We start from the raw sequence: 27,102 nt of genomic DNA on the forward strand, positions 1-27,102 counted from the left end.
CTAGAAATTCTTCAGGCAGTTACCACAGAAATATATTTGTTGTCATCATCTGCATATTATCAAAAGATGAAGACAAAATAGAGCTAAGGGTGCATCCATCTTGGTTCTTAATCAACCTTGAAATTAACTCCATAAATACCACAACTGATATGTCATGCTTGCAGTATTTTGCTCTGTTCTGGAGGCTGAACTTCTGAAAGAATACAGTCAGAGTAGAGGTGAGTCAGACAAGGCCAACCAAAATGGTGGAAATGTTAGCACCAAAAGTCCTGTTAGATGAAGGCCTAGGTATGTATATACTACAGAGAAAAAAAAAAGGAATGGGGGAGGGATATAGTAAAAACATTCAAATTGCTCAATGGTATACAGAATACACAAGAAATAATATGACCATGAAACTCCATGTGGTGATTTTGTTGTTGAAAGATGAAATACTGAATGAGTAGATTCTCTCTTTATTTTCTTGAATATTATTTTTATTATTTATTTTGTGATAGTAATTCCTAAGAATTTCTCCTTTGGAAAAGTAAAGGCCTATGGAAGGATAATGGCCTTACTACACAAATTCAGTTTACTCAAAATTTCTAAGGTCCAACAATTTTTTATTGAGGAAATTTTAAAAATACGTCCCGTAAATTCACTAGACCTCAGATAATTATGGTTATTGAATTAACAATGGCTTTGCAGTTTAATTACAGTGCTGACACTTAAAACTATTCTACAGTGAAGGAGGAGTGGCCTAGTGGTTAGGGTGGTGGACTTTGGTCCTGGGGAACTGAGGAACTGAGTTTGATTCCCACTTCAGCAGACACAGGCAGCTCCTCGTGACTCTGAGCAAGTCACTTAACCCCTCCATTGCCCCAGGTACAAATAAGTACCTGTATACAATATGTAAGCCGCATTGAGCCTGCCATGAGTGGGAAAGCACGGGGTACAAATGTAACAAAAAATAAAATAAATAAATATGCTTTGCAAGGTCTCAACCACTATTTCCCCAAAGCTGAATGGGAGTCCTCCAGCTGCATTGCTGCCTATGGTAGTGGTGATAGGGGGCTGATGCTTCAATATTGTGTTTTCAATTGCTAAGGACAGGTAGGTTCCCTGGAGTCCTGCAGAGTTTGCCTATCCCTCACTATTGAGCATGTAATAGTGAAAGAGCACCCCTCCACCCCCACCACTGGCAGGACCATAGGTGGACTCCTGCTCAGCTTAGAGGGAACAGGCAGATTCCATTCAAGTCAATGGATCCAATCATAGGTTGCCACAGTTTGAAGGTAGTTTTCAAAAACTTGTTTGGTTATTTTTTTTGTCATCTTCTTGATTTTAATAATAAAAGTTTTGTTCAGATTTCTTTGAGTCCCACACTATAAGGCAAGCTTCTTAATCAACATTTCAAAAATACCATCCCACTTGACTAATTTTATAATGAAAATGTATTTGCCATGCTAAAATCTATTCCCCCCCCTTTTTTTTTTTTACACTAACAGGGAAGGCCAGAATTTTCAGAAGTTGTTTCAAAATTGGAAGAATGTCTCTGCAATATTGAGGTAAAGATATAAAAAATGCCACAGTATGGGGCCCTTCTACCAAGCTGCAGTAAGCAGTAACACGTGTTTACCACAGCTTAAAATGGTGTGCCATGGGGCACGCTGTAGTTTAGATATGAGTGCACACTACTGGTGCACTAAAAAATAAAATTAATTCTTTCGCCAAGGGGGTATTTCTTGGGATGGGTGGAGGGGCATTAGAAGTTACCGTATGTCCGGATTTCCCCAGACATGTCCTCTTTTTCAGGGGACTGTTGGTGGTCCGGGCGGATTTTACCAGCCTGCCCATTTGTCCGGGTTTCTGGACAGACGGGCTGTCTGGTGGGTGGGCGGACCTTCTGTTTTCTCTGCCTGAACCTACCGTAAAGCGCCCTGGTGGTGTAGTGGCCTCTTCGAGGCACGAAAGAACACCACTCTTTCCTGCCCACTGCTGAGACTTCAAGCGGTGGCCTCACGAGACTTCCATGGAAGTCTTGCAAGGCCCCTGCTTGGAATCTCAGTGGATGGAAGGGAAGGGAGAGGAGAGGGGAACATGCTGTACATGGGGGGGGGGGGAGGGAAAGGAGATGGGAAGGGAAAAAAGGGGAAATGCAGCATATGGATAGAAAGGGATGGGGAGGAGAGGAGAGGGGAGTCATGCAGCTCATGGATGGGAGAGAAAGGAAAGGGGGACATGCAGCTCATGGATGGTTGCTTTTTTGTAAATGTTGATTTTTTTTTTCTAATTTTGTATTTAGCAGAGTATGGAAGAAAATTAATTTCTGTTACTTTTACCAGATTTTCACCACTTATGGAATCTGACTGTCTTGCGGGGTCAAGGTGACTCTTTGGCAGAGTGTGCTGTTGGGCTGGGGGCAGGCCTGGGGCGGGGCTGGCAGTGGAGCAGCATTTTATTTTTTGTGCTGAAATGATGCGTCATAAGTGCAAATTCTATAGCACCAGTTCTGCATGGAACTGCTTTTCTAGAATAGTAGCATAAGTCCTTAATTTCTTGTCTAACTTTAGGCATGAGCATTTATACCAGCTCAAAGGCTGATATAAATTCTCATACCTAAGTACTGGCAGGCACATAAATGAAAGGGAAAGGGGTTGGGATTTGATATACCGCCTTTCTGTGGTTACAGTCAATGTGACACTTACCCCCAGAGGGACTATGTCTAACTTGAGACTTGTGGGGGAGTGGGAGGTATGGTGGCACTAGGCACCCCACTTACGCCCCCTCCCCAAAATTAAAATAACCTTAGCAAGTGAGGATCCCCAAGCCTCTCCATGTGTAGAAATCTGGAGCCAGACCCTATACCCTAAATTGCAGCTGTCATCAGTTCAAAATGCCGCTGCTGACGAGGACACCACACACATGCTCTATTCCACTCACGTTCAGTTCATGCGTTTAGTGGAGCATGCACACAGTGCCAGTATCAGTAGCAGCACCTTGAGCTGCTGATTGCTGCACTTGAGGAGATTTGTGCTGGGTCCAGATTTCTACAGCTGGAAGGAAGGGCTTTGGGATCCCTCGTCATCAACGCCAAGGTGTGTCCATCTGTTTGGTGGGCCTGAGGCAAAAACAGATTGGCCCATGCTAATCCAGATCCACCTGTGCCTATGTCCTTGTTGTCTACTGTTAACAGAGCAATTCTCAAGGTAAATTAGCAAGGGATCCCTAACTACTTCATCTCAATACTTTATTTTCCACTCCTCATTATTTTCTTAATCACAGGAACAAAGAGCTAAATAAAATTAAGCTGTAATCAATAACTCCATTATTACTCATAGACAATGTATTTTATACAGTTGATGTCTCCAGCTTCCAGCAACAGCAGTGGCTCTCTCTCTCCTTCCTCTTCCTCGGATTGTCTGGTCGCACGTGGAGGCCCTGGCCGCAGCCATGTAGCAGCTTTGCGAACCCGTTTTGAACTGGAGTATGCGCTGAACTCAAGAGCCTATGCTGTGTGGTCGCAAAGGTAGGCAGCATTTCCTAAATTCATGGAGCATGCAAAAACATGTTTAACATAGTGGCAAAGTAGACAGCAGAAGACAAAGACCAGCATGTCCCATTCAGCCTGCCCAGAAGGAGGCTACGGTTGTATATAGCACTCTGTCCAGCCTCCACCCCCTTTTGTTTTTAGGGTTAGAGAGGTGTGGTAGCCGTGTTAGTCCACTCAAAGGTAATCAATGGAAATCAAACAAAATTAAAACATGGAAAAGAAAATAATTTGATACTTTTTTATTGGACATAACTTAATACATTTCTTGATTAGCTTTCGAAGGTTGCCCTTCTTCGTCAGATCAGAAATAAGCAAATGTGGTAGCTGACAGTGTATATAACAGTCTCTCATAGACAGTCTAGCAGGGTGGGTAGGAGATGTGTGTGGGGACTTCAAAGCTTTCCATAGATAGTCTAGCAGGATGTTTGTGGGGAGGGGAGGGGAGGGGAGGGGAGAGTGATAAGCAGAGAAATACAACTTTATGGTTTATAATGGGCTAGAAAACCCAGATCCTTGTTAAGTCCTGTCTGTTGGGTGTCAAAATATTCAATCATTCTGACTTCAAAGGTTTTACATTCCTGTATTGTTTTAAAGTTACCTTTCAGTATTCTCACTGTGAAATCACTGGTACAGTGTCCTGGTTCTGTGAAGTGCTGTCCCACCGGGGTGGGGGTCCTACTGGCTCTATTGTTCATGTGATGTCTATGTAAATTGAATCTGGCCTGTTTCTCCAATATAGCATCCTTCGTTACATTTTTTACACTGAATGATATATACCACATTGGAAGATGAGCATGTGAAAGATTCCTTTATGTTGAATATATTTCCTTTGTGAATGACTGTGGGGTCCTGTGAAATGTTTTGGCATAGTTTGCAGCTAGATATATTACAAGGAAGTGTGCCTTTCTGGAACAGATTTTTACATAGAAATAGAGAAAAATGTAAGCAGATGAAGACTTATATGGCCTATCCAGTCTGTCCATCCATGCCATCTGCTCTTCCTATCACTTCCTTATGTACTTGTCCCAAGCTCTCTGAATTCAGATACTGTTTTCGTCTCTACTACTTCCACCGGGAGGCCATTCCATGAATTCACCTTTCTGCGAAGTATATCTCAGGTTAATTCTGAGTCTGTACCCTTTCACCTAAATCCTATGCCCCCTCATTCTAGAGCTTCCTTTCACTTGAAATAGACTTGCCTCTCATACATTTATGCCGCATAGGTATTTAAATCTCTCTATCATATCTCCACTCTCCCGCGTTTCTTCCAAAGTATGCATATTGAGATTAAGTCTTTCCCCATACACTTTAAGATGAAGACCACTAACCATATAAATAGCCACTCTCTGGATCAACTCTATCCTGTTTATATCTTTTTGAAGGTGCGGTCTCCAGAACTGTAAACAATATTTTAAATGAGGTCTTACCAGAATCTTATACAGAGGCATCATCACCTCCTTTCTCCTATTGGCCATTCCTCTCCCTATGCACCCAAGCATCCTTCTAGCGTTTGCTGTCACCTTTTCTACCTGTTTGGCCACATTAAGATCATCACATATGATCACACCCAAGTCATGCTCCTCTTTTGTGCACAAAGATTCTTCATCCTGTAAACTGTACTTTTCCCTTGGGTTTTTGCAGTTCAAATGCATGACCCTACATTTGTTAGCATTAAATCTTAGCAGTCAAATTCCAGACCATTCCTCTAGCTTTGCTAAGTCCTTCCTCATGTTAGCCTCAGCATGTCTACCCTTTTGCAGAGTTTGGTATCATCCACAAAGAGGCAAACCTTATCAGACAGCCCTTCAGCAATATCGCTTACAAAATGTTTAAAAGAACCAGACCAAGAACCAAACCTTGTGGCACACCACAGGTAACATCCTTTTCCTCCGATTGAGCTCCATGTACCAGTACCCTCTGTCACATTCCACTCAACCAGTTCTTAATCCAGTCAGTTAATTAGGGTCCATACCGAGGGCACTCAGTTTATTTATTAGTCATCTATGCAGAATTGTGTCAAAGGCTTTGCTAAAATCTAAATACACCATATCTATCACTCTCTCTCAATCCAACTGTCTGGTCAAAGAAATTAATCAGATTTATCTGACAAGACCTGCCTCTAGTGAAACCATGTTTCCTTGGGTCCTGTAATCCACTGGATTCAAAAAACTTTACTATTCTCTGTTTTAGCAGCGTTTCTATTAATGTAAATACCACAGAAGTCAGATTTACTGGCCTGTAGTTCCCAACCTCATCTTTACTTCCGCTTTTGTAGAGGGACTATATCTGCTCTTCTCCAGTCCTCCAGGACCATTCCCAACTCTAGAGAAGCATTGAAAAGGTCAGGCAGTGGAACTGCTAGAACTTTCCTTAGTTCCTTCACTACCCTTGAATGTATGATATCTAGCCCATCACTTTGCCCATTTTTAGTTGAGTCATCTCTTCACAAATGCAGTCCTCTGAAAATCGTTCAGGGACTACTACCCCTCCATTCCTATTTCTGTTTGTCTTTGGAAGTCCTGCTCCCAGCCCTTCAGCTATGAACACAGAACAGAAATATTTGTTAAGCATTTCCGCCTTCTCTTTATGAGCTTCTACATATTCCTCCTCTTCACCTTTGAATCTTACAATGCCACTTTTGCACTTCCTCCTGTCACTAACATATCTCAAAAAAATGTCTTGTTCCCCTATTTATGCAGAAAGACCAAACTAAAAACGCAAATGTAAAAAAGCCAAATTTGGCTTTTTTACATTTGCGTTTTTAGTTTGGTCTTTCTGCATATCTTCCGTTTTTGTTGTTTTTTCTGGTGTTTTTTACGGGAGATTTGGACTCTCTTTGTTGTTGTTGTTCCCCTATTTTACTGTATTGGCTAGTTTTTCTTCCATTTGCATTTTTGTTTTCCTGACTACCAGCTTCTCTTAGCATTTCCAGATATTTGCCTGTCTTCCTCTTTCTGCGATCTCTTGTAGTTTATAAAGGCTATCCTCTTTTGTCTTACCTTTCCAGTTACTACTGTTGAGAACCAAGACAACCTCTTTTTCCTCTCACTTTTATTTACTTTCCCTACAAATATCTTTCCCTTACAATATCTCCTTTCAGTTTTGCCCACTACTTTCCAACTTCTTCCTGACAGCAATTCCTTGAAGTAATCCTCCATCTGAATAAAGTTAGGGTTTTTTAAGTCTAGAATCTTCACTTTTAAATGAACCCTCTCCACACCTATCTTAATATTAAACCACACCATCTGATGATCACTGGATGCCAGATGATCACCTACTATAACATCAAAAACACTCTCCCCATTAGCAAGCACTAAGTCCAGTATGACCCCAACCCATGTGGGTTCCATTACCAACTGCTGGAATGGTTTTCCCTGTAGAGATTCTAGGATTTCCATGCTTCTAAAAGACCCCACAATAGGGAGTGCCATTTACTGAATCCAGTCATATGTATAATCTGTGAGGCCCATTCCTCTTTCAGCTCTAGGAATGTACAGTCTTGGCATACACTGATTCTTATAGATGACCTTGTGGGCATGGAGGAGTTTTCTCATTTGTACATCAAGTTTTTCAAGGTCTTTATGAGGCCAGTCTCAGTGTTGGGTATGATTTGAAATCAAGTAAATGAAATGACAATTTAAAGCAATTTTGTATGATTTTTTTTATTTTCATTTGAAATCACTTTTTTACCCTGATGTTGATTTTAGATTTGAAATCATGTTCAAATGATTTTGTTTCTTTTTTCAGTTTTTAAATCAAAAATCATTTGTTGATGGATGTTAATTGAATCTTAGGATTCATGGATGTATTACTGTGATGGTCAATAACACCAGCGAGATCTAAACTCAAGCCTACGCTACCAAAGTCCATAAACCCTATCTCTATAAATTCTTGCCATATATGGATTTGTAATTGGCATGTCCACATTTATCAATATTGATGGATTAAAATTCTGACCCATGACAGTATAATTTAATAATAGTATCTTGCTCTGATGATTTTTTTTAAACTGGATTACTGCAAAGCACTATACAATGGCCTGACTATAAAGGACCTGCACCAGCTCCAGTTGATTCAGAATGCAGCTGCAAGACTCATAGAAGGTTGCAAGCGACATGACCACATCACACCATTTTTGCAAAAATTTCATTGGCTACCAGTACAATACAGGGCTAAATTTAAATCTCCATGTCTGATCTTCCAGGCCCTGAAAGGAAATGACCCTGAGTATCTGAAGACTAGGATGATCCTCCATACACTGCCAAGGACACTAAAGTCCTCCCAAGGACTTTCACTAACCAATAAGACACTGATAACACTTATCCTACTTTGTTCTGCCCCAAAATACTCACACTTACTATAAAAATCCTAGGAGTAATCATTAACACCTCACTCTCATTCACACCACAGATATCTGCAGTAGTTAAATGCTCCTTTTTAAACTGTGAGTGATCCACTCCATCAAAACCTTGCAACATCTTCTAGCTATTAAAATCCTCATCTGCTTCACAGTCCTTTATAAAGGACTGAGGCCCAGATGCATCAACCATACGTAAAAAAATTACAAACGTTAAAGTCCGAACCGAATTTTAAAAAACGAACAATGCTCAAAAAAAACAAGTTGCACAAGTTCGGTGCGGATTTAAAAAGTACAATGTATCAATGATTTGTAATTCTGTTCGGTAATCGGCCCTTAAATCATGCGCAGAGCAGCCAAGCGTTATGCTGGCTGCTCTGCGCATGCCAGAACCGTCAGAACAACAACAACAAAACCCCCAAAAACACATGGCTCCCCGCTCCCAGCTGCATCACTGAAAAAATAAACATACCTTAAAAAAGGATCAGGAGGGGGCAAAGGCGGCGATGAACTCAGGGGGGGGCGGAGCAAGGGGCGGAGGATGGTGGGAGGCAGAGCAGTGTTGGGAAAAGAAGAAGATCAACACAGGAAGGGAGGGGGGCCCGGCGCTGCTAAAGTTTAACTTTTTATTTTCAGTTTTTAATTTAGTGAAGGGCGGAAGCGGGGAACAGCAGCGATCTGGGGGGGGGGCAAGGCCGTCCATACAGGACGCTTCTGACGATCGCCTTTGCCCCCTCCCGATCCTTTTTTAAGGTATGTTTATTTTTTTTGTAATGCAGGGGAAAGCAGGGGAGCCAGTGTTTGTGGTGTTTTTATTTTTTTTTCTCACTTTTCATGTTTAAACATGCCAGCTTTGATTTTTCTGGTACAGGGGGCAGCGGGGAGATGACAGCTCAGGCCTTTACGACTGCTCTGACTACACGTTAAATATGTTGCGGAAAATGATTCGGTGTAATCGTCGGTATTGTTAGTGCATCTCGATTCGCCCACATTACAATGGTAGTTACTCCGTTTTCGTTAGCTGCTTGCTTCATTGGAAAAAGGCCTTTAATGCATGCAACGGTTGGGAATTTCATTCGTTAAAGGGTTGTTAGAGGGTCGTTAAGGTTTAGTGCATCTAGCGCAGAGAGTAAAAGACCTTCAACACCTACAACTAATACAAAACACTAGTGAGGTACCTAGCTTGGTTGTCACCTGGGGTGGAGCACTCCCCTCAGGCTGCCACCAACTCCTGTCCTCTCCCCCTCCTTCTCTCCCTCCAAGCAGTAACAGGGTGAACTGAGCAGTTCTGCATCGTTTGTATGGTTATTTTCCTAACACTTATGCATTTTGTTTTACTTTTTTCCTTCACAGATTGTTTTGTGTTTAACATATTTCAAATATAGCAGTCTATAAAGGTGTGTGTCATTCCTCTATGTTCATTGGAATCTAAGCCATTACTGCAGTCTCATTATTTTAACAATGAAGCACAAGTACAATTTGCAAAGTTCAGGCTCTGAGTTAATGGATCTGCTACTTAGTTAAGCAAGCAGCTCCCTTGTGCCAGTGTTCAGTGGCAGCTGAAGACCCTTCCTTGTCGCATTCCTCTGTGCAGGAGGAGCTGCAGTAATGAAACAGGGTTGCATTAAACTAAGCCTGTGTCCAGGGGCAGGTTTATGATCTTACAGGCTAGCACTGGTGAGGATTTCACACTCCATGTTACTGATTTAAATGCTTCCTTTCACTGCAGTCTGCTTTTATGAATTTCAAGTTGTAAAATGGTGAGATTCAAAGAAAAAAAAAATCTCAGATTCTTCTATCAGGGGCTGGATGCGCATAGGGACAATTACTTTCAGACAGTCATGAAGAGTTTATTCTGATAAAGCTAGAGAATGTGTAAAGCAACCTTCTGTTGTTTAAATGTGTTTCAGTGTGAGATACCTATATATATCTCACCCTTTCTACCTCTCTGTCTCTTTCTATTTCTCTTCCTCCACCTTCTGTCTCTCTCCCTCTCCATCTCCCACCTGGATTTCACTCTCTTGATTTTTAAAGGAAATTGGTTTTAAGGGGAAAGTCTCTGTTAGCTGCTAGGTTGTGATTTTCCGTTCTGAATCATAGAGGCCCTTTTACTAAGCCGCGTAAGGCTTTACGCACGCCTGTCTTGTGCCAAAATGGAGTTATCATACAGCTACCATGTGGCTCTTGGGGTAATTTCATTTTTGCCACGCATCCAATACGTGCGGCCAAAAAAATCATTTTTATTTTTGGCCGCACATAATGAACACATGTCAAGTGGCATTTGGTGCATGTAGGCCATTACCACCCGGTTACCGCATGAGACTTTACCGCTAGGCCAATGGCTGGTGGTAAGGTCTCAGGTCCAAAATGGACGCGCGGCAATCTTGATTTTGCCGCATGTCCATTTTCAGTAAAAATTTTTAAAAGGCATTTTTTATAGTTGCGCTGAAAAATGATTCTGCGCATGCCCAAAACCTGCGCATACACTATTGCAAACAAGCCATTTTTCAGCACACCTTAGTAAAAGGACCCTATAACAAATGAATCAGCCCTTCCTTACCTATCATCCCACATCAAATAATCCTAGAACTCAAGAGCAAATCCCCTAGCTAAACCAGAAATCTTGGGATTCAAATTAGTAGAGCTGCTTAATACACTGTAATACTGTAGCATGTCTAACTGCAATGCCATAAACTTAGTTAAGTCTGCGTTTATAGAGTATTACATAGTTTATTGGCATTCTTTCAATTGTAAAATGTGTGAACAGGAAAAAAAAATTGTAAATGAGACCCAAATCACATTTTTTATGTTCAGGGTCAATTCTTGTAGCATTTTCAATTGTTTCTGTGCAGGCTAACCAAACCAATTAAATTACAGGATTTATTGAGCCAATTTTATATTATCCCATAAATGCATAAGAAATGATTAGATGAATGAAAAATAAAAAGACTACAGAACTTTCTTTTTCATTGAATATCACGGTCTTTCAGTTTGTCAGAACTTCTCTGTGTTCCTCTAACAGTCACAGTCATGAGGATTCTTAACTATCATACGTTCTACATTTACTGGGTAAAAATTCGAAATAGGATGATTTCTGTGTCAGGTCTGAGTATTTGGAATCGCTTGCCTGTAGATATTAGATTGGTGGTTGATTTATCTGTCTTTCATAAGAAAGTCAGAAATTCTGGGCAATATTCAGCCCACAACAATTGTATACCCCAAAATTCAGCACTGGGCCAACCCCAGATGCTGGCATTGAATATTCAGGAATGGGACAGCAACTAGCCCTTACCCATATTCAGATCAGTTCCCGAATAACTACCCAGATAATGCTAGGACTGAAAGCCACCACTAACTGGGTAACTCCCAGCTTCACCATTGCTCCTAGACCTCCACAGCACTAACTAGATTGTGCCAAGGTAGTCTGAGCAGATATTCAGCAGGTCCAACTGGTTAATTGCCCCTGAATATCTGGGCAGGACCTACTCAGTTTGGGAAGGAGCAGCACCTAACTAGTTGACTTACGCTGAATATCAACCCCACTTTAGTTTATTCAAACCTTTACTGGTGTTGATGCATAGTTTTATGTAATTATTTTATGTTATTTTATTGTTTTAGTATTGTTGGTTGTTTGTATCTGTTATATTATGAATTAATATTTCTTACAGTCAATATTCAGCCGGTGGCAGTCTGTGGTTTTTTTTAAATGCTGACCGCTGTGAGCAGAATTAGGTTTCAATATTCAATGCTGACCCACGTTCGGGTACCAGCATTGAATACCCGGGTCTTACTAGCCAAGAATTTGCTGCCAGGATTTCCGCAGGTCCTGCAGTCTTGTGTGTCCACTTAGCTATGCAGGCACTAACAGCTCTTCCCCAACTGTGCCCCTGTAATGCTCCGCTACTGCCCAGTTTTCCAGATGACTAGCTGCACTGCCCAGTAAGTGCCACTGAATATTGCCTGCCAGCTAGCCAGCCTGCTGAGCACAGTTTAAGCAGGCAGGAGCCTTTCCTGCCCCCTTAAATTACTTTGAATATTACACCCCTTGACCCCCCCCCAGGAACGGCTTCTGGCTGGTTAAATAGCCTTAAGCCGGCTTAGCGCTAATATTCAGCATGAAATAGCCGGTTATCTCAGCTGAATATTACTGCTTAGCAGCTAGACCAGTCACCAGCTATGTTGTGCAACATAGCTGATTAGCACCAATATTCATTGGCTGACCAGCTAAGTTTAGCGGCCAGATAAACCCGTGCAAATAGCAGGTCTGTCTTTGGCCACTATAACTTAGCTGCTCAACTGATGAATATTGGCTTAACTGGGTATGGGGTCATTTTACAAAGGCGTGCTGAAAAATGGTGCGGGTTTTGGGTGTGCGCCGATCCATTTTTTAGCGCGCCTGTAAAAAAGGTTTCTTTTTTTTTTTTTTTTACGAAAATGGACGTGTGGCAAAATCAAAATTTCCGCACATCCATTTTGGGTCTGAGACCTTACCATCAGCCATAGACCTAGTGGTAAAGAATCTGGGCGGTAATGACCTACGCGTGTCAAATTCCACTTGGCACGCGACCGTTATGCGCACCAGAAAATAGAAGATATTTTTAGATGCACATAACGGATGCACGCCAAAATTGAAATTACCGCAAGGGCCATGCGGTAACCAAGCGGTAATTCCAATTTGGCATGCGTTCACCTACGCAGCTTATTAAAAGGGGCCCTATGTTTTTTAGCAGCCAAACCCCCTCCTCCCTTCCAAAAAAAATCAATGCCTGCTGCCAGATACAGCCCTGGCATTGAATTTCCAGGTTTACCGCCAACCGTGGAAGTTAGCCAGTCTCCCTCCCACAGTCTGAATTTCAGCCCCCTTGTGTTTATTTGTCAGTTGCTTAGAACTCCTAGCGATTGCCAGGGTACAAATATTTTAAAAGAAATAAATAGCTCACAAGATGTTTCCCTCCTTTCTCTCCTTCTTCCTTTCCCTTAGGAACCTAGTCGCAGCAAAAGCGGGGTCACACTAGAGGTGAAATCTCTGTGCTCATACTCAGGACTTCTTGAGCTCTGATGCTTTGACAACTGTTAAGCTACTCTAATGCTGCAGCGTTTAGTCTAAGGTTGTTCAGCCTTCTTGTAGCCTAAAATAGAAATGGTATCCAAAAACCAGGATGGTTATTCAAAGACCTGTAGGATTAATATATGAATGTTCAAAAAGTAATTGCTTGCCTTAAAAGGTAAAAAACCAAAGATCAAGTCCACAAGCAAAGCCCAGCTTAAAATCAAAAAAACCTTTGGAACAAAATACACCTTTGCAGAATGAGAAATCTAAAAATAAACTCTTTCAATTTGATAGTAACAAAACCAATTTTCAGATTTCTCATTCTGCAAAGGTGTATTTTGTTCCACAGCGTTTTGATTTTAAGCTTGCCTTAAAAGGTAACCATACAGCATCAAATACAGTGTTACCATTTTTACAGTCAGAAATAAACCTTTCCAGGCAATACATTTCTAGGAGATTATTACATTTCCCAAGTGGCTGAATTCACCTTAAGAATGCAGAAACGCTCAGGCACGTATTGACTGACAAGTATTATTGCTTCTGGAGTGACGGTTCTTCCTTGTTATAATACTAAATCACAGAAGTCCTGTCTCTCAGGTCACCTTTATCGCAACCTTAGAGGGGGGAAAGCCTGGGTCAGAAGCATTAGAAAAGAAGTGGGAAGAGGTAGACAATGAGGGGGCTTTAGAAGAAAATGTTAAGGGAATGGTCAAACTCAAGCACTTGACAGGATTGATTATATATTTAAAATGTAGATTCATATTGTGTGCATGACGTTTGAAGTGTCATTTTTGAGTAGGATGGGAATTACTCAAAGTCTGTGAATCAGTCTTCAAGATAAATGTTCCCCACATGGAAACAAGTTACTGTAGTGGAAGCCATTCAGCTCATAGGATGAGTTTTATTCTGCCTCAGTATGATACTGTTTCGTGGAGCAGCTGTATGGAATATTAATGGTTGAAATAAGTGTCTGCAGTGTGCTGGGGTGTAATGCATCTCTCTCTGTCATCATAGCAGGGTTTTAGACAAAGACGCTTGAATGTAGTTCTCTGTGGTGGTGTGCTTTATTCACAGCATACAGAAAAGCCAAGTGCAATGTGGAACACATAGAGAGAAGGAACATATTTGAACTTTTTAACTGCCAGCGGCTTTCTCGTGACCTCCAAAATATCGGTTCAGTGCACTTCCTGATTCATCTGGCTTCTTGTCTCTATGATCCTCTCAGGCTTTTTTCATGCAGAGATAGGCAAGTCATCAGTAGAATCCCTTTCCCTGCTAATTCAGTCAACTCACTACTGCCATTTAAAGATGTCATCTCTTGAGGTCCACTGTTCCTGTGGGTTTGAGTGCCTGCTAATTAAATATTGTCTCTTGCTTTATCAGGTCAGTGTATTCTTCTTGCCAAGCTTTATCTGAGCTGTGACTAGCAGTAAGCCAAGAACAGTCTCATTAGTCCAGTATTGAACTCTTTGTAATCACACAACCACTTAAGGGGATTGTGATCCATTAGAAAGAAAAACTGTTAACCCGGGAAATAATATTTCAGGGATATCAGCAGCCATTTTATTGTTACGGATTCTTTTTAAGTTAATGAATATTGGCTCTTGCATGGAGGTATCTTCTACATAATATATAATACTAGGTATTCCTCTAGCCTTTTCTTTTACTCAGTAGCATAGGCAGGTGGTACACCCATTCAGCACATCACATGCTTATACCACAGGCATTCAGTAAATGAACACAGATAACTCCAATAGGTAGAGAATTTACAGGCCATAGCTTTATTATTACCAACAAAAACACAAAATAAATTTCTGGAAGCAGCCGAGCTACATTGAATCGCAATTTTCATACGTTTTCCTCACTTTCCCATTCCAGCTGGGTAGCTGCGCCTTCTGAAGTTCTGCACTGACCAACCTTGTTGTTACCCAGCTAGGTCAAGTGGCAAGTTAGTGTCAATCACAGGACAGTTTAAAGTCCATGTCCACCTTGTCCTTCAGCTGGGTGTTTTTTGCTGCATCAAGATGCCCACTCTACACCCAAAGTCCTTCTATCAAGTTCAGTGCATTGCTGCCTTTTGTACATACATTTTTCAAGAATGCTTCTTTGGCTCAGGTGCCCTCACTGCTGCAGCAATAAGGAAGATGTGGAGGGGCTTTTTCGATATGATGTCTAAGTTGGACTTTGGACATTTTGCGCTAAATGTCCCAAATCCGAATAGCAAATGTAACCATTTTTGAAAAAAGAAAAACATCTTTTTTTTTTAAATACCATTTTGAACAAGGTTTTGTACTTTGTGCATTTATCTTTTTAGGCTATTTTTGGAAAAAAAAATACACAAGTTAAAAATGCACAAAATCAAGACATATTTTAGCCGTCTGGTCCCCCGGATATCCCAGAAGAGCAATGGTGCATCCTAGGGGGGGCACTGCTGTGGAATTCATATAAATGCTCCCAGGTATACATCTCAGCATTGGTCCCTTATCTTGTCTGCTGAGCCATCCAAAGCCCACTATCCCCAACTGTACACCACTACAATAGAGCTTTTGGGTGAAGGGGCACCTATATGTGGATACAGTAGGTTTCTGATTAGTTTTGGAGGACTCATAGTTTCCACCACAAGTGTAACAGGTAAGGGGAGATATGGGCCTGGGTCCACCTGTCTATAGTCCACTGCACCCACCACTACACTACTCTGGGGACCTGCATGCTACTCTAATTGACCTGTCTATATAATATCTGAGGCTGTCATAAAGTCTGGTGAGTACTATTTTTATTCATATTTTTTGAGGGTGGGAGGGGGCCAGTGACCACTAGTGGAGTAAGGGGGTCATTCCTGAATCCCTCCAATGATCATCTGGTCATTTAGAGCACCTTTTTGTGTCTTATTCATTATAAAAACAGGTCTAGTTTTCGCCCTAGACTTTTTGTTTTTTTTTTCCATTAAAAGTGTTGGGCCTGCCCTAATCCTTCCTTCAAAATGCCCCTGATATGCCCCCCTTGTGATTTAGACACACTGTAGACAAATTGCATAGATAAACATCTAATACCTCAATAGCCAACTTTATGTTTCCACACAGTCTCCTGGTTTAGAGGTAAAAAGACTTCAGATCCCCGGTGCACATTCACTCTCTTTTGAACAGCACCGCTCCGCTCAGCCGCTGGTTCTTACATATACCAGTACGGTAACAGGCGGGAATCCTCATCAGTCAAAACTTCCTCTATTAGTTGTTGTTATGTGAACCTACCAGAAAAACGACCTTAAGAAAAGGTAAGTGCTAAAAATTGCATACCAGAATATATATTAAATGCATAACAGCAACTAATAAAGGAAGTTTTGACTGATGAGGATTCCCGCCTTTTACCGCACTGGTATATATAAGAACCAGCGGCTGAGCGGAGTGGTGCTGTTCAAAAGAGAGTGAATGTGCACCGGAGATCTGAAGTCTTTTTACCTCTAAACCAGGAGACTGTGTGGAAACATAAAGTTGGCTATTGAGGTATTAGATTGTTGAACTCACGGAGCAAACATTAGACGGTTTAAATTAATAGATAACCATCTGCAAAGTAGGTTTTGAAAATACCAATTTGGACATTTTGAGAAGAAATTTGTCAAACTGGTGCTTTATGACCATTTTTGGATGCTTTTCTTTTTCGAATATGAGCCAGATAGTAACATACATAAATAAGGGAACCTAAATTAAAAAGCATATACCCTCTCATTTTATATAGGGTGTCCACAGTTACATAGCAGTAGTAACACTCAAAATTTAGGGGTCCTTTTAATAAGCTGTGGGAAGAATTAACGCATGCTTACTCTAGCAAAAAATGGCTTACCATGGGGCACGCTGAGGTGTTCTGTTGTAATTTTGCCTTGTGCACATGTTACCCAGGCGCTAACAAATACAGTTTAATTTTTAGCGCTGAAGCTGGGTCTGGGAGGCGCATGGGCATTTTCTGTGCTAATCGGTTAGCGTAGCTATATTGCTGCATGCTAACCAATAAGCACATGCTTAGCGCCTATATAATGGGTAGCGGTAGGGGCTCGCGTGCTAACGGTAAAATAAGCGTGTGTCTATTAATACTAAAAATAGAAAAATCAGCCATTTTACCCCTGTGGTAAAAATGGCCTTAGTGTATGGGATTGACCTGCATAAGGACACGCTAAGGCCACTTTATACTGCAGTTTGGTAAAAGGGCCCCTTAATTAATTAATTTGCACTAAATTGGCACTCATTGATAAGTCCCAATAATTGACTTTAACTTAACAAGCATTAATTGGCATTAATTTGCAGTTATGCACGTAACTGACTTACACCCCTATTTTGTACATTTAGGGCTAGATTCTATATATGGCATCATAAAATTCCACATGGAAAAAATATACGCCAAGGCGTATTCTCTAAAGTACACCTATATTTTATAGAATAGACTTAAATTTCTCCATGGTATATAGAAAACACTGAATGCCTCTCCGTGGGACCAAATTTAGTCACAGCCATTTACACATGTTTTACTTGGTGTAAATCCCAATGCCTAAATTAGGGGCAGAGCATTGTATTCTATAACAACACACAAAGATTTTAGAAATGCCCATGCCCCACCCATGGCCATGTCCCTTTTCAACTATGCAACGTAGAATTTAAGCACACCACATTATAGAATAGTCTTAGCGGGTTGTGCGTGTAAATCTTGATTGTTCTTAATTGTCACAAGATGGTGGCCTGTTGGCTTACTGATCATTTACCTGCTCTTTTGTTATTCGATACTCTAATCACCCTGGTATCGAGTTTTCAGTATTTAGGAGTACTTCTGGAGTCTAGTCTTTCATTTGAGCCACTGGTTTCCGCTTTATGTAAAGCACAGTTTTTTTCTCTTGCGTCAACTGTGATCAGTGCAATCACCCTTTGACCATGATTCTTTCCATTCTTTAATTCTCTCTCTCTTCATGACTCATTTGGATTGCAGTAATATTATCTATTTAAGTATTTCAAAATCATTGCTTACTAGACTTCAAACATTACAGAATACAGCTATTCACCTCCTCTGTCATTTATAAAAATTCTATTATGCTACATTTGCATTACGAGATCATCATTGGCTGCCAATTCCTTACCGTATTCAATTTAAAGCACTATTATTGGGTTTTAAGGCTTTTTTGTCAAATCTTCATTAACAATTCCATATTCATCAGTGTGGGTCCTGCGATCTATAAATGATCATCGTATGGTCCTACTGGGACCTTGCTTTGCACAACTGGAGGCAAATCATCATAGTGTCTTTTTCTTTGTTGTTCCCTATCGTTGAAATTCTCTTTCTCTTTACGGGGTGAACTCAACATAAAGAAATTTAAATCACTGTTGAAAGCATAGTTATTTAAGCAGGCTTTTACTGGTGATTGAGGAGCTCATTGTACTCTTGGTGCCTGGGAGAGAGAGTGAGAAGAATGATTTTTAACTGGTATAATCTATTAATTTGTTTTAGGTTCTAGGTTCTTTTATGAGTGCATGTATTACCTTTCCTATCAAGATATTGTAGTTCCTTTCCTTTTGATATTTTGTGTTTTGTTAACCGCTTTGTTATGTCTGACAGTTAAGGTGATATAGCGAGTTTTAAATAAATAAATAATGCCAATTAGTGCTGATAATTGCTTACTAGCATCCACTTGACAGCGCTGATTAACCAAGTTAACAAATTAAATTATGTGCATTTTTATAGAATATGCTTCTATTTCCACATGGAAATTAAGGTGCGATATATAGAATCCCAGGGTTAGCTCCTAACTTCTACAATGTTCAACTGCAAAGGGTATGTTGGCGTGGAAGGGGCATGGGTGGGGCACATGCTTATGCACTAAACTTATAGAATACTGTAAGTTGCATGTGTAAATGTAAACTTTTACACCAGCTATAGAGATGGCATAAGTGGTTGTGCTTTAAAATGTAAGAAAGTAGGGGTGAACCAAAAAGACCTCCAGTAACTGATGAAGGGTGCAAACTTATTTATTGACAACCCTCCAAATTCTATAAAGAGCACATTAAGTTGTGCACACTAATTTGGCCAACAATTGATTAACAAGCCAATCAGCGCCTGTAATTGGTACTTAACCAATTAGTGGCACTACCTTTCTTTAGTTAGAATTTACGTGCACAACTTTATAGGCATATTCTACAACATGGTGCACGTAAATTCTACTGCATGCAGCTGAAAAGAGGTCGTGTCCATGGGCACAGAATGGGCGGGTCGTGGGTGTTTCAAAAAACTATGTGCATTATTGTGGAATACACCCAATCTGCGCCTAAGTTAGGTGCAGGTATTTAGGCCTGGTTTAAGGTGGCTTACATGGGTGTGCCTAAATTTTACTCACAAGAACGGCGCATAGCCTTACTTTAGACGTGGTTTATAGAATCACGCTAAGCACATTGTTTTTCAGTGCCGATTTTTAAGGTGTCATTTATAGAACTTGGCCCAAAAGCATCTCCAGTGTGAAGGACCCAACAGGGGCCGTGTTTCAGTGGGAAGCTGCCTGTCACATGCAATTTGAAAGTCCTCTCAATTGCAATTCTGTTAACTCAGCACAGGAATAAATGTAGGCATCCTGCTGCCAACTTACCCTAGGGATTGCCGTAATAAAATACAAGCTCAGTGCTCATCGTCTTATATAAGGCATCTTAAATGTAGGTGCGTTGGAATAATGCACATAGTGCTATTCTATAAACCGGGTCTGTAGTAAGACACAGTTTATAGAATAGCGTTTAGGCTGGGGAAACGTGTATGTATTTAGGCATGGCCATTTGTGCCACTGAACACCTGGTGTAAATGCCCGCTCCAAAATGTATGCACACTGCCTGAATTCTATAACAATGCGTGTAAATGTGATTGACACCCCCGACACACCTACACTCCTCCCATGGCCGTACCCCTTTTGCAGCTACACACGTTGGAATTTACATGCGCCTCTTTTTAGAATATGCCTAAAAAGAAGCACACATAAATTCTAAATATTGCCAATTAGTAATGGTAATTGTCTCGTTACTCAATTGAACAGCACTTGTAAATATGACAATGTTTGCTTTTATATCGCAGCCTTATTGCTTGACATGTTTATATGACTTACAAGGCTATTCGATTCCTTTATCAATATTCTGCTACACTGTTCATTTTTTGTTATGTTTCTAATAACAATAAAAAGTATTTGAAATTTAAAAAACAAAAAAACATACCATTTTCTGTTGGTGGATCAATATTTGTTCCTGACGAGATTAGACTTTAATGCCTCAGTCTAGAATTCATGCTTTACAATTTTCCAAAATGTGACTGCTCATATGATTTGTGGAATTGGAAGATTTGAACATGTTTCACCAATGTTGACACAATTACACTGGTTCCCCGGAAGGTATAGGATACAGTAGAAGATATTAGTTTTGATGTTTCAGAGTTTATTTTGCCCTGCCCCTGTGTATTTGAGAAATGCAGTGCAGCTTTATAAGACTAATCGATCTTTAAGATCAGGTGTAGAAAAAAAAGGCTGTAGTTCCAGATTTGAAACAGATACACTATTCTGATATTTATTTATTTATTTATTACATTTGTATCCCGCGCTTTCCCGCTCATTGCAGGCTCAATGCGGCTTACATAGTAACAAGAGAATACAATCTGTAGTATCTGAATCAACAAAGGAGGTATGTGGTAGGACAAATGAACAAGGGTAAATGGGATAAAAGAGGTATGAGAGAAAGGATAGGGATAGGTAAGGAAGTGGAGCGATGAAGAAGAGGTAGGGGAAGAGCATGGAGGGTAAGAATGATTAAAGGTGGGGGTTTTTTTCCATTTTAGGACCATTGTTACAGAATGCTGTCCCTGACCCTTCAGTTTTGTTCCTCCTTATTGCAGTATGAAAAGGCTCTAAAAACATACCTTTTCCTGAAGGCGTTTCTAGGAATATAATTTTAAAATAGATGAGTGACCGATGTAATATTTTTATTTATTTATTTTTTTTTTAGGATTTATTTACCGCTCATTTTCAAAAGAGATCGATGTCCAAAAAGTGACATAAGTCAGCATTTGGACGTTTATCTCACAGAAACGTCCAAATCAGTATTATCAAAACCTCTTTTTGGACGTCTTTCTCTGAAGTCCGTCAGAAGGACGTCCAGATCACAAGGGGGTGTGCCAGGGGAGTGTTCAAGGTGGGACTTGGGCGTTCCTAAGACATAGATGTCTTTCAACAATAATGGAACAAAACAAAGATGTCCAAGACTAAAACTTAGACGTTTTGAGCTAGGCCTTACCATATCACCCTGTATTTGTTCACACCATAGCCTGCAAAGGCCTCTCCGGTACTGTGTAAGCCACATTGAGCCTACAAATAGGTGGGGAAATGTGGGATACAAATGTAACAAATAAATAAATAAATACCTGTTTTTATAATGAATAGCTGTAGTGGGAATTGAACCCACTTCCCCAGAATCAAACTCTGCTGCACTAACCACTAGGCTACTCTACTCCACCCAAGAGGTGCCCCAAATTACCAGATGACCACTGGAGGGACTCGGGGCTCACCTCCCTTTACTCCCCAAAATCACAAACCACACAAACCATTTTCCAAACAACACTTTCAAAAGGAAAAGATAGACTTTTTTTTTTTTTTTTTTTAGAAAATGACCTTTCCTGTTCTGATTTTGGACGTTTTACAAAAAAGTCCAAATTCAGACTTAGATGTCATATCCAAAAATGCCCCTTGTGCGTTTTGACTTGCCCAAAGTCACAAGGAGCAGCACTGGATATTGAACCCATGTTTTCAACATCAAAGCCTGCTGTACTAACCATTAAGCCACTCCTCCTCTGTTTTGGATGTCTTTTCTTTGAAAATGGACCAAAACAAAGGACGTCCAAATCACAGGACGTCCATGGTATTTTTCGAACACAAAAGATAGACGTCCATCTTTTTTAAAAATGACCTTCTTTCCTGTTTGGAATTTGGACGTCTTTGTAAAACGTCCAAATTCTGATTTAGACGTTTCTTTCGAAAACGCCCCTCTATATGTAAGCTATTGTAAGCCGCTTAGTTTATTAGGCAGGGTCTAAGTTTTAAAAAATAAATAAAAAATAAATAAACAGGGCAGGGGGAGTGATCAGGGCACCAGAACAAAAGGGGTCATAGGCACCAGCTGCCAATGGGGGGGGCGGGGGAGGCAAGGGCAGCAGACAGACACATTGACAAAAGGAACAGTCAGATTTAGATAACTTTATTGACATGGCAATTTCACTTATATTGCCAAAGAACTACCTATAGCAGTTAAGGTAAAAAAAAAAAAAGATAGAGGAGTACTGGGAGAGGAATAAAGGGGGTTCAAGAAAGGGGTAATGGGAATGGAAAGGGGTTAGTGGTTAAGAGAGACAATGCTGCTCTGAAATGCTGGGAGAGGCAGAAAGGAGCTGTAAAGGGAAGAGAGGCTGGGTGATGGGGACAGGGACTGATGGTGGAGCTGTAGGTCAGGAGTAGACACAAGCTATGAGGGTCAGAGGAACTCAGAGGGAGTATGAGAGAGGCCAGAAGCTGAAAGAGATGGAGTGTAGCTGTATGGGACTGGGAAAAAGTGAGTGAGGGAAAAGGGGGGGGGTCAAAGTGGAGAAAAGAGACATGAAGGTGAGGAAAGCATGAAAAGTAGAGGAGGGGAGTAAGACTAGAAGAAAGATGAGAGAAGCAGTAGAGAAAAACCATGAATAGACAAATATATATGGAGGAAAGAAAACGGATGGCATAGAAGGAAGACTGGAAGAGAATCCTTAAAAGAAGGAACGTGAGGTCTGAGAGAAAGCCAAGAACAAGTAGAGATAGAGGACTGAAGTTAAGCTACAGACACAAAGTTTGGAAAACTGTTTAAGAGCAGTCACCAGAATTAATGTTATTTTACTGGAAGGACATAGGGGAACAGGAGGGGAATATGCCAGTATTTGATGCCATAGTCTGAAAAATATCTTTTAAGTTGCTTCTCTGTCATCTCTGAAACACGGAGCCCTCTTATTGAGTCTCAAACTGAAAAGGGAATAGAGAGTACTCCCTTTTTTCACAAAAACAAAAAGTCATTCCCTTGTTACATCTTATGGGAGACAGTGGTGTTGGACTAAGTGGGCTCATTATGTTTTATGTCCCAAAGAAATAGCATGGCGGCAGCAGGAAGAGGTTACAGCAATAGAGAGAGTATGGGGACTGTGTCTTTAGCAATCTTAGGGCCCCTATTTCTAGGCAGCAGTAAAAGGGATCCTGCAGTGGTGTCGGTGTGCAGGTTTACTGTGCACTGAGGCCCCCTTTAACCGCCATGAGGTAAAAGGTTGTTTTTTTTTTAAGGAAATGGTCTGCAGTAATGTGAACGCTTGCCACGTGGCCATTTCCCATACCACCACCTATTTAGGAGACGGTAAGGGCTCCCGCACTAATCCAACGGTAAAAAAAAGGGCAGTGTGCAGGGCTGCCTGATTACAGCTGGGTAAGCCCCATCACTAAAAAAAATTGAAGTATTTTTCCGCAACAGAAATGGCACGTGGTGGGGACAGGCGCTACTGCTTTGTAAACAGGCCCCTTAGTACATTTCTGAATCAAAATTTATTTGTTAGCCACTTTCATATGTACGGCGTCTTGTCTTTAGAATTTGAGATAACTTCATTAACAGGCAATCAAATGCTATGCCAAACACACAGCCAAATGGCTTACAATGATTTTCAAGTGTGGTGATTGTTTGTTGAAGCTGGTATATCAGACTTTTCTTTAGGCAGTTTTGTTTTATACAGATTAATACTTAAGTCAGCTAAGTGACTACTTGATGTCGAACTGTTTTACGACTTGAGTACTGTGTGTCTTTGCCTCCTGGTCTTCCTTTAGACCCTACTTATCCACTGCTTCTCATGAGGCATCAATAATTAAAATGGTAAATTGCAGTAAAACTACAAATGAAAGTCTCAGGCCTCTTTTATTCTGGTTACTGCTGGGAAGAAAAGGCATGTGAACCTACACCTGGATCACTAGGAAAACAAAGGCTTTTGTTCATGCATATAAAATTCACCAGTTTGAGCCATGTTTGCTGTGAGCTTGCACTGGCGTATTTCTGTTTACCTTGGAAAGTGCTGTATGTATTCTCAGTGATAAGTATATTGATAACTGAATGTTTAAGGGGAAATTCTGAAAAGGACACCGAAATTTAGGCACTAGGATGCTGAATGCTAAGTGCAAATTATATATCAGCAATTATGCATATAATTGCTGATATGGAATACTAGCATAAGTCGACATTTAGACATGGCTGCTTATGCCATGTAGATGACCACGACTAAATGTTGCAGTTGCACAGGTAACTGACAGTGTTCTAGAATCTTAGCGCATAAGTTCTGGGCACGCTTCTGACCTGCCCTTGCCCCTCCCACATGCACGCCTCTTGCAATTATGCATTATAGCTTTTGTGTACTAAAAGCCTGATATTCAGTGGATTTGTGCTCCTAATTCTGAGTGTTATGCTCATAAATTGGCCTCTTTGAAATTTACTAGAGCTAAATGCATACATTTTTACTAGACTGGTTTAAATTTATGAGCATAAATGTTAAAACCTAAATTAAGATGAATTTTCATCAGAAAAGTTATATACCTAAATCTGGCTGAAAATAGAGCACAAATTTAAGAGGCTAACTTAGCAGCATACATTTATGGGCCCTTTGTTTCTAAAGAGCAAAGTTACAGAGCATATACATAGAGATGGATTAATGAGACAAAGGCAACATGGATTTGGTCAAGGGAAATCTTGCCTCACCAATCTACTACATTTCTTTGAAAGGGTGAATAAACACGTGGCTAAAGGTGAGCCAATCAATATTGTGTATCTGGATTTTCAAAAGGCATTTGACAAAGTACCTCATGAAAGACTCCTGAGGAAATTAGAAAGTCATGGGATACGAAGTAATGTCCTATTGTGGATTAAAAACTGGTTAAAAGATAGAAAACAGAGAGTAGGGTTAAATGGTCAGTATTCTCAATGGAGAAAAGTAGATAGTGGGGTTGCCCAGGGGTCTGTGCTGGGACTGCTGCTCTTTAACATATTTACAAATGATCTAAAGATTGGAATAACTAGTAAGGTAATTAAATTTAATAATGACACAAAGTTATTCGAAGTTGTTAAATCACAAGAGGAGCATTAAAAATTGCAAAAGGACCTTATGAGGCTGGGAGACTGGGCATCCAAATGGCAGGTGACATTTAATATGAGCAAGTGCAAAGTGATGCATGAGGGAAAGAGGAACCCAAACTATAGCTACCTGATGCAAGGTCCACATTAGGAGTCACTGACCAAGAAAGGATTTAAGTGTCATCATTGATGATACTTTGAAACCCTCTGCTCAGTGTGCAGCAGAGGCTAAAAAAAGCAAATAGAATGTTAGGAATTATTAGGAAAGGAATGGAAAACAAAACTGAGAATGTTATAATTCCTTTGTATTGCTCCATGGTGCAAGCACACCTCAAATACTGTGTGCAGTTCTGGTCACCGCATCTCAAAAATGATATAGTGGAATTATAAAAGGTACAGAGAAAGGGGATGGGATGACTTCCTTATGTGGAAACGCTAAAGCATCTAGGACTCTTCAGCTTGGAGAAGAGATGACTGAATGGGTAGATGTGAATCACTTGTTTACTCTTTCCAAAAATACTAGGACTAGGGGACACACAATGAAGCAATTATGTAGTAAATTTAAAACAAATTGGAGAAAATATTTCTTCACTCAACACTTGACAGTTAGCTTAGCAGGGTTAAAAAAAGGTTTGGATGATTTCCTGAAAGAAAAGTCCATAAGCCATTATTAAGATGGGCTTGGGAAAATCTACTGCTTATTCTAGGATAAGCAACATAAAGTCTGTTTCACTGTTCTGGGACCTTGCCAGTTACTTTTGACCTGGATTGGCCACTGTTGAAAACAGGATACTGGGTTTGATGAACCTTCAGTCTGCTTAGTGCCAATTAACTCCAATTATCGGTAATTTTTTTTGTTGGTGGTGCCAACCAATGCCTAATATGCCATTAACTTACACTTGTAACTGACACTATTCTATAAGTTGCACACACAATTTTGTGTCCTAAGTGCCAAAATATGTGTGCAATATTATAAATATCAAGTACAAACTGCCCCTGCATTGTCTGGTTGGTGCCAGGGCTGTGTGCAGGTAGAGCCTGGGTGGAGCTGATACTTAGCTGGTAAGTGGTAATATTCAAACCGCTAACTGGTTAAGTAAGCAGTTAAGTTAGTACAGCTGTCCTAACTTTAGTAGCTGCCGAGCTAATTGGGCACCGGTTGGAAAATCAGCCAGTATCTGGTTAACTTCCGGGTAGCGGCTGAGGGGTTTCTAGTGCTGCCTCTCTCTTTCCGATCCTGATCCCCCCCCCCCCCCAAAGAAAAGTTGAGCCCCCCCCCCCCCCCACACACACACACACACAGGCCCCCCACTCTGGCCTACCTGTGATGCCCCTGGTGGTTTTACGAGGTCCTATGTGTAGAAGCAAGTCCCACTTACTCCTGCCCATCGCAGACCCAGCCTTAAAACTTCCACCACAACCTCGAGCTGCAGTCTTGAAGTACTATTCATTACTAGGTGATGATTTGTGTTTTCGATGAGTAACCAAGGAATGGAATTCTATCAACCTGTAGATCTTGTGTAGAAATCTGTAGCAGTCCAGCTTGTTCTCTTTTCTCAGCTGGAGGTATATTGGTGTTCTAGAATATTTGCAGCGCTTTCATAGTTAAAGTTGCTGCAGTTTGAGTTCTTGAACTTGATATTAGTATGGTAACCATCTGAGTACCCAGAAGGTAATGTGTTACTTCCCACAGAATCTGGCAGTGGGCAGAGGTTTTTTTGCAGTCACTAATGTGACACCAGAACTGAAACAGCCTACTTCTGGGTTCACTGGGAGTGTTTTATTGGTCGGTCCAGGAATGTTCTATATGAATGAATCCTCTGTCAGTCTAATACTCAAAGGCAATTATGCATTTACCAGCAAAAACATAGTTATCCATGTATTTGCAAAAAAATATATGGACAATATTGGACCATTTCAATCACTAACTGGTCAGATATTATCCATATATTTGTGCGCCAAAAAAATTATTGCAATAGCAATGATGTTT

The 27,102-nt window shown here is 40.7% G+C and overlaps 1 protein-coding gene across 1 annotated transcript in view; it reads left to right on the forward strand.

Annotated features, from left to right (window-relative positions):
- Window positions 1-27,102, forward strand: part of LOC115471773 (serine/threonine-protein kinase TNNI3K) — a 262,913-nt gene that overhangs the window by 204,504 nt on the left and 31,307 nt on the right. Inside the window, exons 22-23 of the mRNA XM_030205595.1 lie at window positions 1,488-1,547; window positions 3,339-3,508. Of these exons, the coding sequence (XP_030061455.1) occupies window positions 1,488-1,547; window positions 3,339-3,508 (230 nt within the window). The remainder of the gene's footprint in view (window positions 1-1,487; window positions 1,548-3,338; window positions 3,509-27,102) is intronic.

This window comes from Microcaecilia unicolor, chromosome 6 (assembly GCF_901765095.1).
Source record: "Microcaecilia unicolor chromosome 6, aMicUni1.1, whole genome shotgun sequence".
Classification (NCBI taxonomy): Eukaryota; Metazoa; Chordata; class Amphibia; order Gymnophiona; family Siphonopidae; genus Microcaecilia; species Microcaecilia unicolor.